The sequence below is a fragment of the Acinonyx jubatus genome, chromosome A3 (genome assembly GCF_027475565.1).
Source record: "Acinonyx jubatus isolate Ajub_Pintada_27869175 chromosome A3, VMU_Ajub_asm_v1.0, whole genome shotgun sequence".
In the NCBI taxonomy this organism is placed as follows: Eukaryota; Metazoa; Chordata; class Mammalia; order Carnivora; family Felidae; genus Acinonyx; species Acinonyx jubatus.
This window is the reverse complement of record NC_069388.1, coordinates 58,911,964-58,926,594: the sequence shown is the minus strand read 5'-3', so window position 1 is coordinate 58,926,594 and position 14,631 is coordinate 58,911,964. Positions and strand designations below refer to the sequence as shown.

At 37.1% G+C, this 14,631-nt stretch overlaps 1 protein-coding gene across 10 annotated transcripts in view; it reads right to left on the bottom strand.

Annotated features, from left to right (window-relative positions):
* Positions 1-14,631, bottom strand: part of AFF3 (ALF transcription elongation factor 3) — a 568,021-nt gene that overhangs the window by 190,156 nt on the left and 363,234 nt on the right. For all 10 annotated transcript variants that reach the window (XM_053200457.1, XM_053200460.1, XM_053200461.1 and 7 more), the window contains one exon: positions 8,815-8,895. In XM_053200457.1, coding sequence (XP_053056432.1) covers positions 8,815-8,895 — 81 coding nt within the window. The remainder of the gene's footprint in view (positions 1-8,814; positions 8,896-14,631) is intronic.

Below are 14,631 nucleotides of genomic sequence, written 5' to 3'. Positions count from 1 at the left end.
TTTAAAATTTAAATTTGAAATTCTGTGCCCTAGCTGATATTTAATAAGTATCTTTTTGGGTAGAAGATAAGATTCTTATAACTTAATTTCTGCCTTGAAAAGTAATTTTTTTGTACTAATGAGATAAGGGCTCAATTTTACCACAGGAAGTAGATTACTACTTAAACTTAACCATGTACATTCAACAAAACAAATTTCTACAATTCTTTTGGAAAAGTCACAACCAAATGTGCCTTGGTATGTGTGCTCAATTACACCAGAAATTGTACTTAAACCATGGATATGTTTAGGTAATAAAAATGCTTATTTGATTGTACTTTGGGTCAAGCTATTATTTTGGCAGGATTATATACAAAAATTATAAGGATTTTGCATGGTATTTTGTGTGGGAGAATGCTACTGAGAAATTCTGAATGCAAGAGGGACATGCAGGTTCTGGTTAAAGATGGTGACATAGGAAGATCTTGACCTTACCTCCTCCTGCAGACACACTGAGTCCACAGATATATATGGAATAAGTTTCTCTAAAAAAAAAAAAAAAACTTGATCCTGGTCACAGGGGACTGTAATAATAGATGTCACCCAGAGAGGAGCTCATATCCCTGTCTGATGCCCTGATTTCTGTGACTGCTGCCATGGCACATCTCTACATTGCCTGGTTGGGGTAGCCAGTTGGGCTTAAACTCACAGTTTCAACAGACTGTAACCAATGGAGAAGAGTTCAAAGGACACAGCAAGAAGCAACAGGCCTAGGAGCTCAGTCTTTCTGTGAAGGAGGCCTAGTAGCTAATGATCATGGCTATGGCCTCCAGGGCAGGCTACTAATTAAACATGCATCTAGGAGCTGACTGCAATCCTTTCCAGCTATTTCAGAGGGTGGGTGCTATCTTTGCACTCATCCTGACTGTGTTCTAGAATGCCATGTCTCTTGGAGGGGAGCTTCACGTGTGTTTGGTTACTGGTGTTTAGAGCAGATGCCCAGGGGATGCCTCTTGATCACCTGGATCTGGTGGCCTGAGGAGCTTGTGTTCCTGGGTCCCATAGGACTGTGGCAATCAGAGGAAGGTTCTCAGCAGGCTACCACATCCAGGGCACTGCACAGAGAGTAGACTGAGGCACAGCCTCTTGCCCCCAGTCTTTCTGTGAAGGAAGCCACTTTGCTTGTCTTGGAGCTCCAGACTGAGAGGCAGGCTTTTGGAATGACACATATCTTAGTGGCTTATGGAACTGCTGTCAAGGAACATATGCTGTGGAAACCATCTTTGCATTCTCCTTCTGGCTTTCCCTAGCCTGCTGGTATCTCCCAGAATACAGTCCCTTGGAGCCCAAACTTTTGCTTTTGCTGCCCAGGGAACGCTTCCAGATTGCCTGGCTCTGGGGGTCAGCAGTGCTTATGCCTGTGGTCCCTCAGGATTGTATAAGTTTGCATCCTTTAAAAGCTGCTGCCTGAGGCTCTGGTTTGTAGTCAGCTTGAATCTAGGTGCTGTGATCCTTTCCTTTGGGATATTGACATGTTTTGGCACATCCTCAACTACTGGGGGCTGTTAAAAATATAATAGGCTCTTGGACAAGCACAGAGGTTTGAGAGATGACCAAGATCTGGGCAGGGCTGAATAAAAAGGTTCATTTGCTACATGGGGCCACTCCTTCAAGACTGGCTGAAGTGGTTGTCAGACCTACTATATAGAAACCAGCAGAGAATCAAGCAAAATGAAGAGAGAGAGGAATGTGTTCCAAATGAAAGCAAAACTTCGGAAACAAAAACCTTAATGAAAGAGATAATTTACCTGATAAAAAGTTCAAAGAAATGGTCATAATAATGCTTACTGAACTGGTGAGAAGAATGGATGAACACAGTGAGAATTTCAAAAAAGAGATGTAAAATATAAGAAGGTACAAAACAGAAGTCACAGAGGTGAAGAATGCAATGATGAACTGAAAAATACACGTAAGAAAGGACCAGTCTACTCAAAGACAAGGCAATGGAACTCACCAAACAAAGGAGCAAAAAGAGAAAAAAAAGGAATGAAATAAGATAGTTTAAGGGTCATATAGGACAACAGGCTAACATTTGCATTACAGGGCTCCCAGAAGGAAGAGAAAAAGAGAAACAGACAAAAATCTTATTTGAAGAAATAATGGCTGAAAATTTCCCTACCTTGGAGAAAGAAACAGAAATCCAGATCCAGGAATACCAGAGAGTTGCAAAAAGATGAATCCAAAGAGACCCACACCAAGGCCCATTATGATTACAATGTCAAAAATTAAAGACAAAAAGAGAATATTAAAAGCAGTAAGAGCAGCAACTTGTTATACACAAGGGAACTCCCATAAGAGTTTCAGCACAAACTCTTCAGGTCAGAAGGGAGTGGCAGGATATATGTAAAGTACTGGAAGAAAAAAATCTTCTAACCAAGAATACTCGGCCCAGCAAAGTTATCATTAAGAATTGAAGGAGAGGAGAGATCAAGAGTTTTCTAGACAAGGAAAAACTAAAGGAGTTCATCATACTAACCAGCCTTGCAAGAGATAATGCTGAAGGAACATCAGGAAACTGAAAAGAAGTGGTCTAATTAATAACAAGAAAACATCTGAAAGAGTAAATCTTACTGGAAAAGTAAATATACAGTTAAGGTAGTGGATTAATTATTATAAAGGTAGAATGATGGTTAAAAGATAGAAGTGGTAAAAATAGCCATGATTACAATAATTAGTTAGGGTATACACAAGACAAAAACCTGTGAAGTGTGACACCAAAACTAAAACACGGCAGGGAGAGAATAAAAATGTTCAGCTTTAATGTGATCAAAGTTAAGTTGTTATCAATTTAAAATAGACTGTTATGGATATAAATTGTTATACGTAAGCCTCATGGTGATCATAAAGCAAAAACCTATAGTAAATACAGAAAAGATACAGGAATACAAGCATACCACTAAAGAAAGTCATCACACCACAAAGGAAGAGAGCGAGAGAAGGAGAAAACAGAAAGGAACTACAAAAACAGCTAGGAAACAATTAACAAAATGACAGTATCAGTACTTACTTCAAATGTAAATGAATTAAATTCTCCAATCTAAAGACACAGAGTGGCTGAATGGATTAAAAAGCAAGACTCAAGAAAGCATTGTTGAGGCTACTGTGTGGAGAATAGGCTGTGTATTAGAGGCTAGGGTAAATGGTTGGAGAATTGTAAGAGTCCAAACTAGATGTGATCATGGCTCAGAACAAAGCGGTAGGTAGAGCAAGTATGGAAACAGGAAGACTAGTTAGGGAGTTATTGCAATAATTAATGCAAAAGGTGAGAGAGTGTAGACCGGAGGTAGCTGTGATGGTAGGGGAAGGATTTAGATTCAAGATATATCTTCAAAGTAGAGTAGACATGATTTAATTATGGGTTGGATGTGTGGTATGAGAGAAAGAGGAGTCAAGGATGGTGTACTGAGCTGAATAGCATCCTCCAAAAGCTCATGTCCACTCAGAATCTGTAAATTTGACTTCATGTGGATATAGGGTTCTCACAGGTAAAATCAAGGACACACTAGATTAGGGTGGGCCCTAAATCTAATGACTGCAGTCCTTATGACAGAAGGGAGATTGAGACATAGACACACAGAGAGGGAAGACAGCCATGTGACTGTAGAGGCAGAAATGAAAGTGATGTAGCTACAAGCCAAAGAATATGGCAGACTTCTGACAGTCATCAGAAGCTGGGAAGAGGCAAGGAAGGATTCTTCCCTAGAACCTTCAGAATGAGCAAGGCCCTGCTGACACCTGATTTCACACTTCCAGCCTCCAGAACTCTGAGGAAATAAATTTCTTTTACTTTAAGCTGCTCACTTTGTATATTTTGTTACAGGTGTCTTAGAAAACAAATACAGATGACTCTAAGGTTTTTGGCTTGAGCCAGCTGCAAAAAATGGAGAAATCACTTACTGAGAAGCACTGGGATCAAAGGTTTGTGGGGGGGATTGAGAGCTCAGTTTTTAATATATCAAGCTTAAGCTATTTGTTAGGTATCCAAGCGAAGATGTTGTGTAAGTTCGTACAAATACAAGTATGGAGTTTGGGGCACAGAGAAAGGTCTAGAGAAATAAATTTACAAGTCATATGCTTGGCATGGAGAGTATTTAAAGCAAGAGGCCTAGACGATATTATTGAAGGAACGATCAAACAAAGAGGAGAAGTGTAAGGATTGAAGCTAAGTGCAGAAAAGGACTATCAGAGACTTTAGGTCAAGTCTGGACTAAAAACCTGCTAAAAAATACACTCTAGCAAAACAATAAGCAAATGTTAAAAAAAAAAAAAAAGACTTGAGACACAAGAAACAATGACCAATTAAGGACCAATTAAGGAGCTAACAAATAATTGTTAAGGTGTAATGCTGGAAAATGGTTCTAATAATGACAATTTGAAATACCGTAATCTCAAACTGAGAAATGATGGTGAGGGAAGACCAAACTAAAACTAACTGTGTTATATTTGGGGGTAGAATATGGATATAAGTTAATTGTAGGTGTTGATAAAAATAAGTTTAAATAGGTTAATGTATTAAACATTAAAAGGCAGTTACTAGAAACACAGGATATTATGTATATGTTTGAAAACCCTAAAGGAGGAAAAAAAAGGAACAAAGAAAGATTAACCGAAGAAGAGGTAGAAAATTTGAAAAAGCCAATAGGCATACAAGAAAATGAAAATATAATTCGAGATCTACTCTTAAAAGAAAATTATGTACAGTATGTCTTACGGTTGAGTTACTTCACGCCTTTAAGGAGGGGGAAACTGGCATGTTATTTAAACTATCCCAGAATACAGAAAAAGGTAGAAAGCTAAAGAATTCATTATAGAAGGCAGTTATATTCCTGATGTCAAAACTGAACAAACATACACAAAAAGATAACTAGACCAAGATCACTTATGAACACAGGAGTAACATTCCTAAATTAAATATTGGCATATTGAATCCAAGAGTGTATCAAATGAACAATACACCATAGTCAAGGAAGCTAATAATGGGAATATACAGGTGATTAAAAAAATTAGAGAATCTATTAATGTAATTTTCTATATTAGCAGATTAAAAAAAATTATGAACATCTCAATAAATACTGAATAAATTTCAACTAAATTCAAACTTGTTCTATTCATATATACTCTGGAAAACAGATTAGCAATTGCTAGGGATTGGGGTACAGCAGGTGTTGACTAGAGAGTATCAAGGGGGAGTTTTGGGTGGCGATGAAATGCTTCTGTACCCTTGAGTGTGGTGGTCTCAAAACCTGCAGGATACTAAAAAAGAGTAAATTTGCTACTTGCGAATTGTACCTTAAGTTTTAAACATGAAAAAAAATTAAATGTTCACAAAGCTAGAAATAGAAGGAAGCTACCTCAGCTGGACCTATAATACGCAATTCTTATACTCACTGTTAACAATTATACTCAATGATTAGAATAATCCTTATTAATGTCATGAATATGACAAAAAAATGTATAGACTCCAGCCGACACAATAAGAAGGATAAAATGGAACGCATTTGTTATTTGCAAAACTCTTAACAGCTTTTTATTTCATGTAAAGCCCCAAATCTTTTAGTGGCCCTACTGTCCCAGCATAATGTGACTGCATTTACCTCACTGTGTCACTTACTGTTCCTTGCCTGGGTTGCTCTGCCCTGACCCCAGTGGCCCTGTGGTCCCTCCAGCATGCAGGCACTTTCACTTCCATCTGCCCAGAACTCCCTTCCTCGACTTGTCTGTGTGACTCACTCCTTCTCTTCCTTCAGCTCAAGTGTCACCTCCTTAGGATGGTCTTTCTTAAGCTCTCTATTTAATATTCATCCACCCCCATTCACCATCAGCATCCATTATCTTCCTTTCACTATACATCATAATCTAACATGTTATGTATTTTACTGCTACATATTCTGTTTCTCCCCACTTGGAAAATATAAGTCTACCAAAAAAAAAAAATAATCTAGCAGAATGAAAAGGAGTTCAGTAAACAGATATATATATAATCCAGTAGCATTCCTTTTCAATTCTCTTGAATAGATACCCAGGAGTGGAATTGCTGGATCATATGATAACCTGATGTTAAACTTTTGAGGAACTGTTAAAGTGTCTTTCAAAGAGGCTGCTTCTTTTTAGATCCTACCAGCAATTGATAACAGAGTTCCAGTTTCTCAATACTCTTGCCAACACTGATTATTGTTTGTTTGCCTTTGATTTTAGCCATTTAATAGGCTCCTAATTTTTTTATTTTTTATTTATTTTTAAGAGCGAGAGAGACAGAGTGTGAGCAGGGGAGGGGCAGAGAGAGAGGGAGACACAGAATCCGAAGCAGGCTCCAAGCTCTGAGCTCTTAGCACAGAGCCTGTGAGATCATGACGGGAGCCGAAGCTGGATGCTCAACTGACTGAGCCACCCAGGTGTCCGTAGCTCTTAGTTTTTTTCAATGTTTTATTTATTTTTGAGACAGAGAGAGAGAGAGAGAGAGAGAGAGCGAGAGCAAGCAGGACAGGGGCAGAGAGAGGGGGACAGAGGATCTAAATTGGGCTCTACGCTGACAGCAGCGACCCCGATGTAGGGCTTGAACTCGCAAACTGCGAAATAATGACATGAGCCAAAGTCAGACACTCAACCAACTGAGCCACCAAGGTGCCCCTGATTTTAGCCATTTAAGTAGACACGAAAGAGTATCTCCCATGGTTCTGATTTGTATCTCTAATGATTAACAGTAGCAATAGTGTCTTTTCATATACTTAATCAGGCATTTGTAGATCTTCTTGGGAGAAATGGCTATTTAAATCCTTTGCCCATTCTTAAAATGAGTTATCTTTTCATTGGTGGGTTGTAAGAGTTCTTTATATATTGTGTCACTACCTGTTTCAGTAAATAAAATTTTATTTGAACATAGCCACATTCATTCATTTAGGTATTGTCTGCAAAGCCTAAACTGTTTACAATGTTATCCTTTACAGAAAAAGCTTGTCAACCTCTGATTTAAAAATAAGTTATTGGGAAAGAATTAAAGAAATATACTGAAAAACAAAAACAAAAACAAATGGACAGTCCTGAAACAAATTCAATTGTTGACATAGGTGGCATTTCAAACCAGTGGTGGGGGTAGGGAGGACATGGACTAATTAGTTGGTAGTGTAACAATGATTTCCTAACCACTGCAAAGAAGAAAGCTAGAATCCTATGTTATACCATCCACAAAAACTTTTTTAAAATCCAAAAACGAAACTATAAAAAATGAGAATAAAACAGAGAACACTGTTAGAATGTTGGAGCAGGAAATAACTTTTCTCTGACATAAAAATTAAACACTTTACTAGTATAAAAGGTACATAAATAAGGTTGTAAGAAAATAGTTGCATCATATATAACAGACAAATGAATAAGATATAAGGAGTTCCTATAAATCATTTTTTAAAATTGGTAATGGATACAAATGGGCAATTTGTAAAGGAAAAACGGTCAATGCTCAAACTTCAAAGTAATTGGAGAAATGCAAATTAAAACAATGGGATATCAGTTTTTCACCCACACTACAGACACAATGATATAAAACCAGATAATGTTAAACGTTGGCAAGATGCATAAAAAGTACTATTGAAACATAGTCAAAGCTAAATATGGTTTCTCATGTTTCCAGCACCCAATTCCTATTCTAGATATCTGTACTAGAGATATTTAATAAGAGATATACAAGAGACATTACAAAAAATGTTGGTTGTGCTAATGCTTGTGATAACAACAAACCATAAACAATTTCAATATCCATCAAAAGGAGCTTGACCAAATAAACTACAGTTCATATGACAAAAGATTGTGCTGCTATTAAATAATGAAGAACATTTCCATGTATTTACTTGGAAAGATCTCCAAATACACTTTGTTAAGGGAAATGAAAGCTCTTAGAATGGAATTTACCACTGTGATAATTATAATGAAATGTTATTTTAATAATTCACTGTAAAAAGTTGCAATGTTGGTATTTAGCAATGATATGCATTCAAGGTATCTGAAAAACTCTTAGAAGAAATGTTTGTAGAACTATACCACTTAAGAGTTTTTTAAAACTGCATATGCACATATATGTATATAATGCACAGCAAAGATGGCTAAAAGGGTACACACCAAACTCTTGAGAGTAAACTCTGGGTAGGGAAATAAAATCTGGATGAGGGTATTGGACACTTTTATATTTTGCTTCTACTTGCATAATTTTATATTTATGAATATGTAGTTAAGTGTTAGTTGTATGGTGAAGAATAGAAAATAAAACCTATTAGACTCACATGTAATTTAAATAGATATATTGTGGCTGATTTTTTGAGTGTGTGCTTGTCCTTAGAAAATATGGAAATTTGTCTTTTAAAGTCCTAGAAAATATTTTAAGGTTTACAAAAGATCCCCAAGAGCAATGATATACTACATGTCTTCAATTCTAAGACATTGATTTTAAGATACATCATCAATTTAATAATAGCTTTTCAGGAGAAAAAAAAGACACAATCACACTGAATGTATAAAATGATTGTAAGATGCATTTCAATTTCACAAATGTTTTTAGATAAAATGACAATTATAATATGCATCACATTTTGCAGAAAGTATGGAAGTCAAAGCTTAATTTTCTCCTTTTGATGAATAAATACATGCTTGCAAATTGTTGAAAATCAAAGCCATATGCCTCTGGCAGGAATATTTACAGAGGAAAAAACAACCAAGGGAAAATCCACTATCCACTAAAAATCTCTGTGTGAGTAAAGCATATTCCTCCTGAGTGTTGCAAGATCTCACCTTATTTGGAAATGGAAATTTGCTTGGTTCCACTTTGCCAGGTGCTTGAACAGCAGAAAGTGGTGGGAGCCAGGTCATCTCCTAAAGAGAGGGAAAAAACACAGCTTTGTAATACAGAGATTATTTAAAGTCAGTAGCATATAAAACAGCTATATGAGCCTGCCTTAATACATGGAAGGGACAGGAATGAACAAGAGATGAATAAAGAATGAAAGGGATTTTTTAAAAAAGGATGTGAGACCCACTTTCATGATTTCTTTTCCTAATTTTACCAATTCTTGGTTCCATGGCTATCCCCATGCTCCCTTTATATCTTAAAAAGATCTGCAAGGCTGTCCTATTTTTTACTTCATTTAAGCTCCTGAGTAAAGGGACAACCCAGTAGTAAAAGCTCTATGGAAAATGCTGTACAAAGGGGGCTGCTTCTCTTGGACTTGATCCCACAAAATTTCACAGGGTGTTTCTGAAGGAATGTACAAAGTACTTCTGACTTTAGGGTCATTATTAGAAGACTTTTTTATTTTGTTCAAAACTAATATTAGTATGAGTTTTCAATAAGCTCCACATATCACTTTGGTCTTCGTAAAAATTTCCTTCATGGAGAAGTAAAAAAACGTATCACATGTATGAAATAGAGAGAGAAGTAAGTACCTTGCCATTTTTATAACACAGTGTTAAGAATACAACTTCAGCTCAATGCACAGTCCTCTGTGGTATGTGTTTTGACACACACGTACACTGCACTGTGTGAGAGAGAACGGTTGTTTATTCACTTATAGTTTTCTCCTCCAGTTCCACCTCCTGGAAGGGATGTGCAGTCACTAAGTGATTGTACCATTAAATTCAATCAATTTCTGATCACCAGGAAACTTACTCGGTGTTTACAAGTAGGGTTTTAACCCGTTTTTTTTTTTTTCCTTCCACCTTCAAACCCAAGCAAGCATAGAAACAGTAGTTGATCTGTTTTAAGCAAAGTGAGAAATTCTTTTTAGTTGAAGACATTTTCTCACCTCGCTTGGGAAAAAGGGATTCTGTCAGGTTTTTCAAGTCAAAGACATTCTTAAGGATGGTCTTGTGCGTTTGTTTTGTTTTGGTAACTCTCCTCCTTCAATACCTTAGATAGTGCAGACCCACACTGGGAGCAGACAGAGTCAAACCCACCCGGGGAAGTATTTATTGACCTTATTAACATCTCTCACCCACCCTAACACCTGTTCTGTAGGTGGGTTAAGCTCATATGCATTTGAGATGTCCCTTCTCCATTGTGCTGTTACCAAGGTGTTTCCAGTGGAAGGCAAAGGAAGATCCAGTGACCCTCTATGTCCCTCTCTCCTCTTAACTCTGCTCCCCAAGTCCTGGCCAGTTCTATCCTGTATCTATCTATCCATGTTGTCTCTTTTGAGGTAGTTATGCAGGAATGCTGAGTTAGTGTCAAGGAACAGAGTGGGTGCTCAGTGTATTTTCGGATGAAGGCCAAATTGGGACAGTATCTCTGCAATATCTCTACCATACTAATCACAACTTCACTACTTTTAACCTGAATTACTTTAATAGCTTCTTCACTGGTTATTTCTTTTGCTGTTATTAATCCTTCTGCTACACTGCTGCCAACTTAATTTTTCTAGACTACAGATCCAGATGAAGAGCTTCACTCCTCCAAAATTTTCACATCCCACTATATACATAACAATATGATGACGACCATGGCCCAATGACTCCTGTTGTGCTTTACAGTTTTCACAGTATTTCCAAACAAGATTTTAAATTTACACTCAACCTTTAATTATTACTAATTATTACTACGTCCATATTGCTCAAAGAGATTAACTGATTTGCCCAAGTTCACTCAATTCATAAATGCCACCGCTGAAATTTGCACATATATCTCATACCTCCAGCCCACTATTTGTCTTTCACTTCACTGCATTTGCTCTTAAAGACCTCATCCTAGTATTCAAGACCTTCTACAACAAAGTCTGTTTTCCGCCTTGTGCCTTTTTATTAATCTACACGCACAGTACGTATAAGAAAAACTACACCTCTGTTTTCATTGACACTATACTTTTGTGTGTGAATGTCCTGCCCTCATATGCACTTTGGATTTCTCCATCCACTAAGGCTCATCTTAAACATCATCTATGTCTTGAGGCCTTTGCTGATTCCCCTTCCATTCCAAGATGATAAGACGGTTCCCTTCTCATGCTCCTCCAAAATTATTTGTTTTTCTCTCTCGTAGTACCTGTTAGATTATTTTTTGTCTTACAGTTTTATGAGTACATACCTCAATCTGCACACAACCATTTCTCCCTCTTTCCCCTCCCATTCCTTCCTCCAAAGTAGAACAGAAATCATACTTAGGAATCTCAATAATATGTTTCAATAACATTCAGATCTATTAAACATAATCCTTTAAAGAAGGACTGAAAATTTCTTCAGAGAGGGATACTGCCAACATGTCTTTGTGTAGACTGAAGCACATTATAAATACTAAACACTCAAAATTAACTCACTGAATTGAACTGAACGCCCATATTTCAATGCAAAACTGCTCACTAACTTTATTTTAATTCTAACTATTTCTATGTAATTTTTCAACCTAATGAGTTCTGCTTAATATATGAAGGAATGATAAATGGGTTGCTTAAAACATTTAAATCTTTAGAATTTCCAAAAAAAAACCATAAGAATTCTTTACACAAACTATTTAAATATATACTTTAAAAATCAATGTGCGATGATTTTTTAAAAGATTGATCATTTATTATGTAAAAATTCTCCATTAGGGTTGGATGGGAAAATTAAGAACAAATAGATTATTCCTATTTCCTCTTCTGTCACACTAGCTCACTAGCTCAGTGAGCTTAGGTAAGTGACATCTTGAGTAAATTGTAGTGATTTTAAAACCACAGACTTAGGAATCAATCAAATCTCAGCTTGTAGTATTTTAGAACCAGAGGAAATAGAGATGTTAGCAATCTCATGGTTTAATCATGAAGATTAAATGAGATAATACATATAAGGAGCATAGCATGTTCCTTTATGTTTAATCACTCTATAAAAGACAGTACTGATTAACATCAAACTGAGTTTCAGAATTCTGGGTCTCTAAACTGAGAAACAGAATTTCTCTCTGAGCTTTAGATATTGGGATACTGAGATGAGAGAATACATGGGAAAGTGTTTTGATAAAAGAATGAAGTATTATGCAAATGTAACCTGCAATTAAGCTAGCAATTATTAACACAAACTATAGAGTACTAAAACAGAAACTTATTTAAAGCAATTACCATGATTCCTAAGAAAGAATCATAATAATGATTCTTTACACTGTCCCTAAGTTTTCTCATGGGAACAGAGCCTTGATATAATAATAATGAGATTTGTTTTTTTTTAGCGTTTAATTTATACCTGTTTCTAGTAGTTTAAAATGTAAACAAAGGTATAATTTTTGATAACTTCTAAAATTTCACTTAGTTTGTCTCACAAAATATTCTTCACAGGAAAAGATTCCTACCCATTGCAAGGTCATCGATCCCATGCCACTGTGCCCATTGTCCCCCACCCCCACTCATGCTCTTGACTTCCTCTCCTCAACCATCCCATCATCACAGTGGCTATCCTGTAGCCACTTCCTGGATCACAAAAGTAATGTAAGGCCAATTACTCCAGAGTTTAGGTAGTTGCTTTCTGAACTTCTAATGTCCCTTGCCACTTCTTTGTCTGCCTTCCTTCCTTTTTGATTTTCTTGCCACTTAGGAATGAGGTCACACCCTATTCCTCAAACTGAGAGGGCCTCAGTTTTGAGCTTAGGTTCCTTAGCCAACTGGTAGGATTAAGAATAAGACATATCTGTCTTAACACAGCCTCACTAGTCCCATCTCTCCAAGCAGATGTCTAGTTACCCAAAGGATATATTTCAGGGTGTCTTCTTATTTCTTATATAGGCTTAAAATGCCAAGTCTCTTTATAGTAAATACACTCACTTTTCTGCTAAATGAAGTAACAGATGGTTCAATGATAACGGTATAGAATACTGCATTTCATTAACTGTCCAACTTTTTTTTTTCTATCCTCCTTATACTGGTTTTCTGAAGGCCATGGGGCATACAGGCCAGTGTCCATTTTCACATCTATTTTACTGTAAGATTGACCTTGAGTCCCAAGAGTCCAGAGCTTAAAGGTGAGCAGACTTTCACGTACTCATTTTGCACAACCCTCTCCCTCCATGCAGCTCCCCACTTACTCTGGTGTCACCTTCATCAGCCTGTCCTAGGACAAATGGTCAGAGGCTTAGGGCATCCATTCATTAAGCAGTGTAGCTCTTTGTTATTCAAGGCAGTTGAATTTTAGCCTGAAATCTTAGTGTTCAAAATATACAGTATAAAGATCCGCAAAGTATAGTTAGTTTGCAAACAGAGGAAACCAGAAAATTTTTGAACAACATTTAAATTTCCCTATTAAAATCAGCAAATAGAGAAATACTTTCCCTGGTCTCTCTCCTTGCCTACTGTCTCCCCACTACAATCTATCCTGATCACTGTCACCCAAGTGTTTTATTTAAAATAGTTACTATGCTACACTTGCTCAAAAGCTTCCAGTGACTCTGGTCCAAGCATTCAAGATGCTCTGTCATATGGTGCCATCAAGAAACACTGCAGTGTTACTGCTTGTTACTTTTCTGTACGGTCCTCCCCACAAGCCAGATGGGTTTACTTCTTGTCCTGCCCTAGGTTTTCCTATCATGACATTTTTTTGCTTTTCCTTTCATGTTTTTCCAACTTCACTTATCTCTTCATTCTTTCTCATCCCTCGTCTCTTTATGAAGGCCACTGACCAGCGTGATCCTTAGCGAGAGCCACACCCTCCACCTCTCCATTACTGTGATCTGTGTCCCCTACTTAACATTTCCATGCTACCTGGGGCTGTGACTTTACCTTTCATGTGTTACCACTATCAGATTATGAATTTATAACCCTTGTTAGATTAGAGTAAAACCTCGGTTTGTGGGCATAATTCATTCCAAAAACCTGCTTGTAATCCAAATCACTTGTACATCAAAGTGAGTTTCAAGAACCGGTGGCTCAGTTGTGACCATGTGATGTTTGGCATCACATACACATATTGCAAGACATCGCTCATTTATCAAGTTAAAATTTACTAGAAATGTTCACTCATCTTGCGGAACACTCCCAGAACACGTTACTCACAGTGCAAGGTTTTACCGTATAACCTGTTTGAGGGAAGGGATTATGTCTTTTAAACTCTCTTATAGCTCTCTGGAGGCCTAGCACAATGGATAAAGTAATAGGAATTCATTTAATTTCCCTGGGATTCTCTTTTCTCTCCTTCTAGAATGATAACACCAATAAGCTATACTTGTCCTACGAAACACATATGATGGTTGCCAGGATTGAGAGTGACTGAATATCTTCTTTCTCTTTCAGCAATGTTTCAACATCTGCTGCCAACTCAGAGGTCTGCTAAAACAGGGTGTCTACCTCCACAGGCCTGGCAGATGACCATAGCTAACTCCAGCATTCTTTGTGCTCAGAAACTCACTCTTCTCAAAATAAAACACTGGTTTAATTCCATCACTTGGGAACAAAAATACAAACTGCCAAAGTCGACTTTTATGTATGGCGGTGGCTGCTGCAGATCAGAGCACTATTTTGTTTTCAGTTTCACACAAATTATTTGTGTTATGACACTCTTATCAGGTAAGTGCTTCCAACAACAGAAAAGTGTAATAAAAATTACATATCCTTTAAATGCGGGTAGCTAACAAGAGTACTGTATCTGGTGAAGGGAAACACTCTG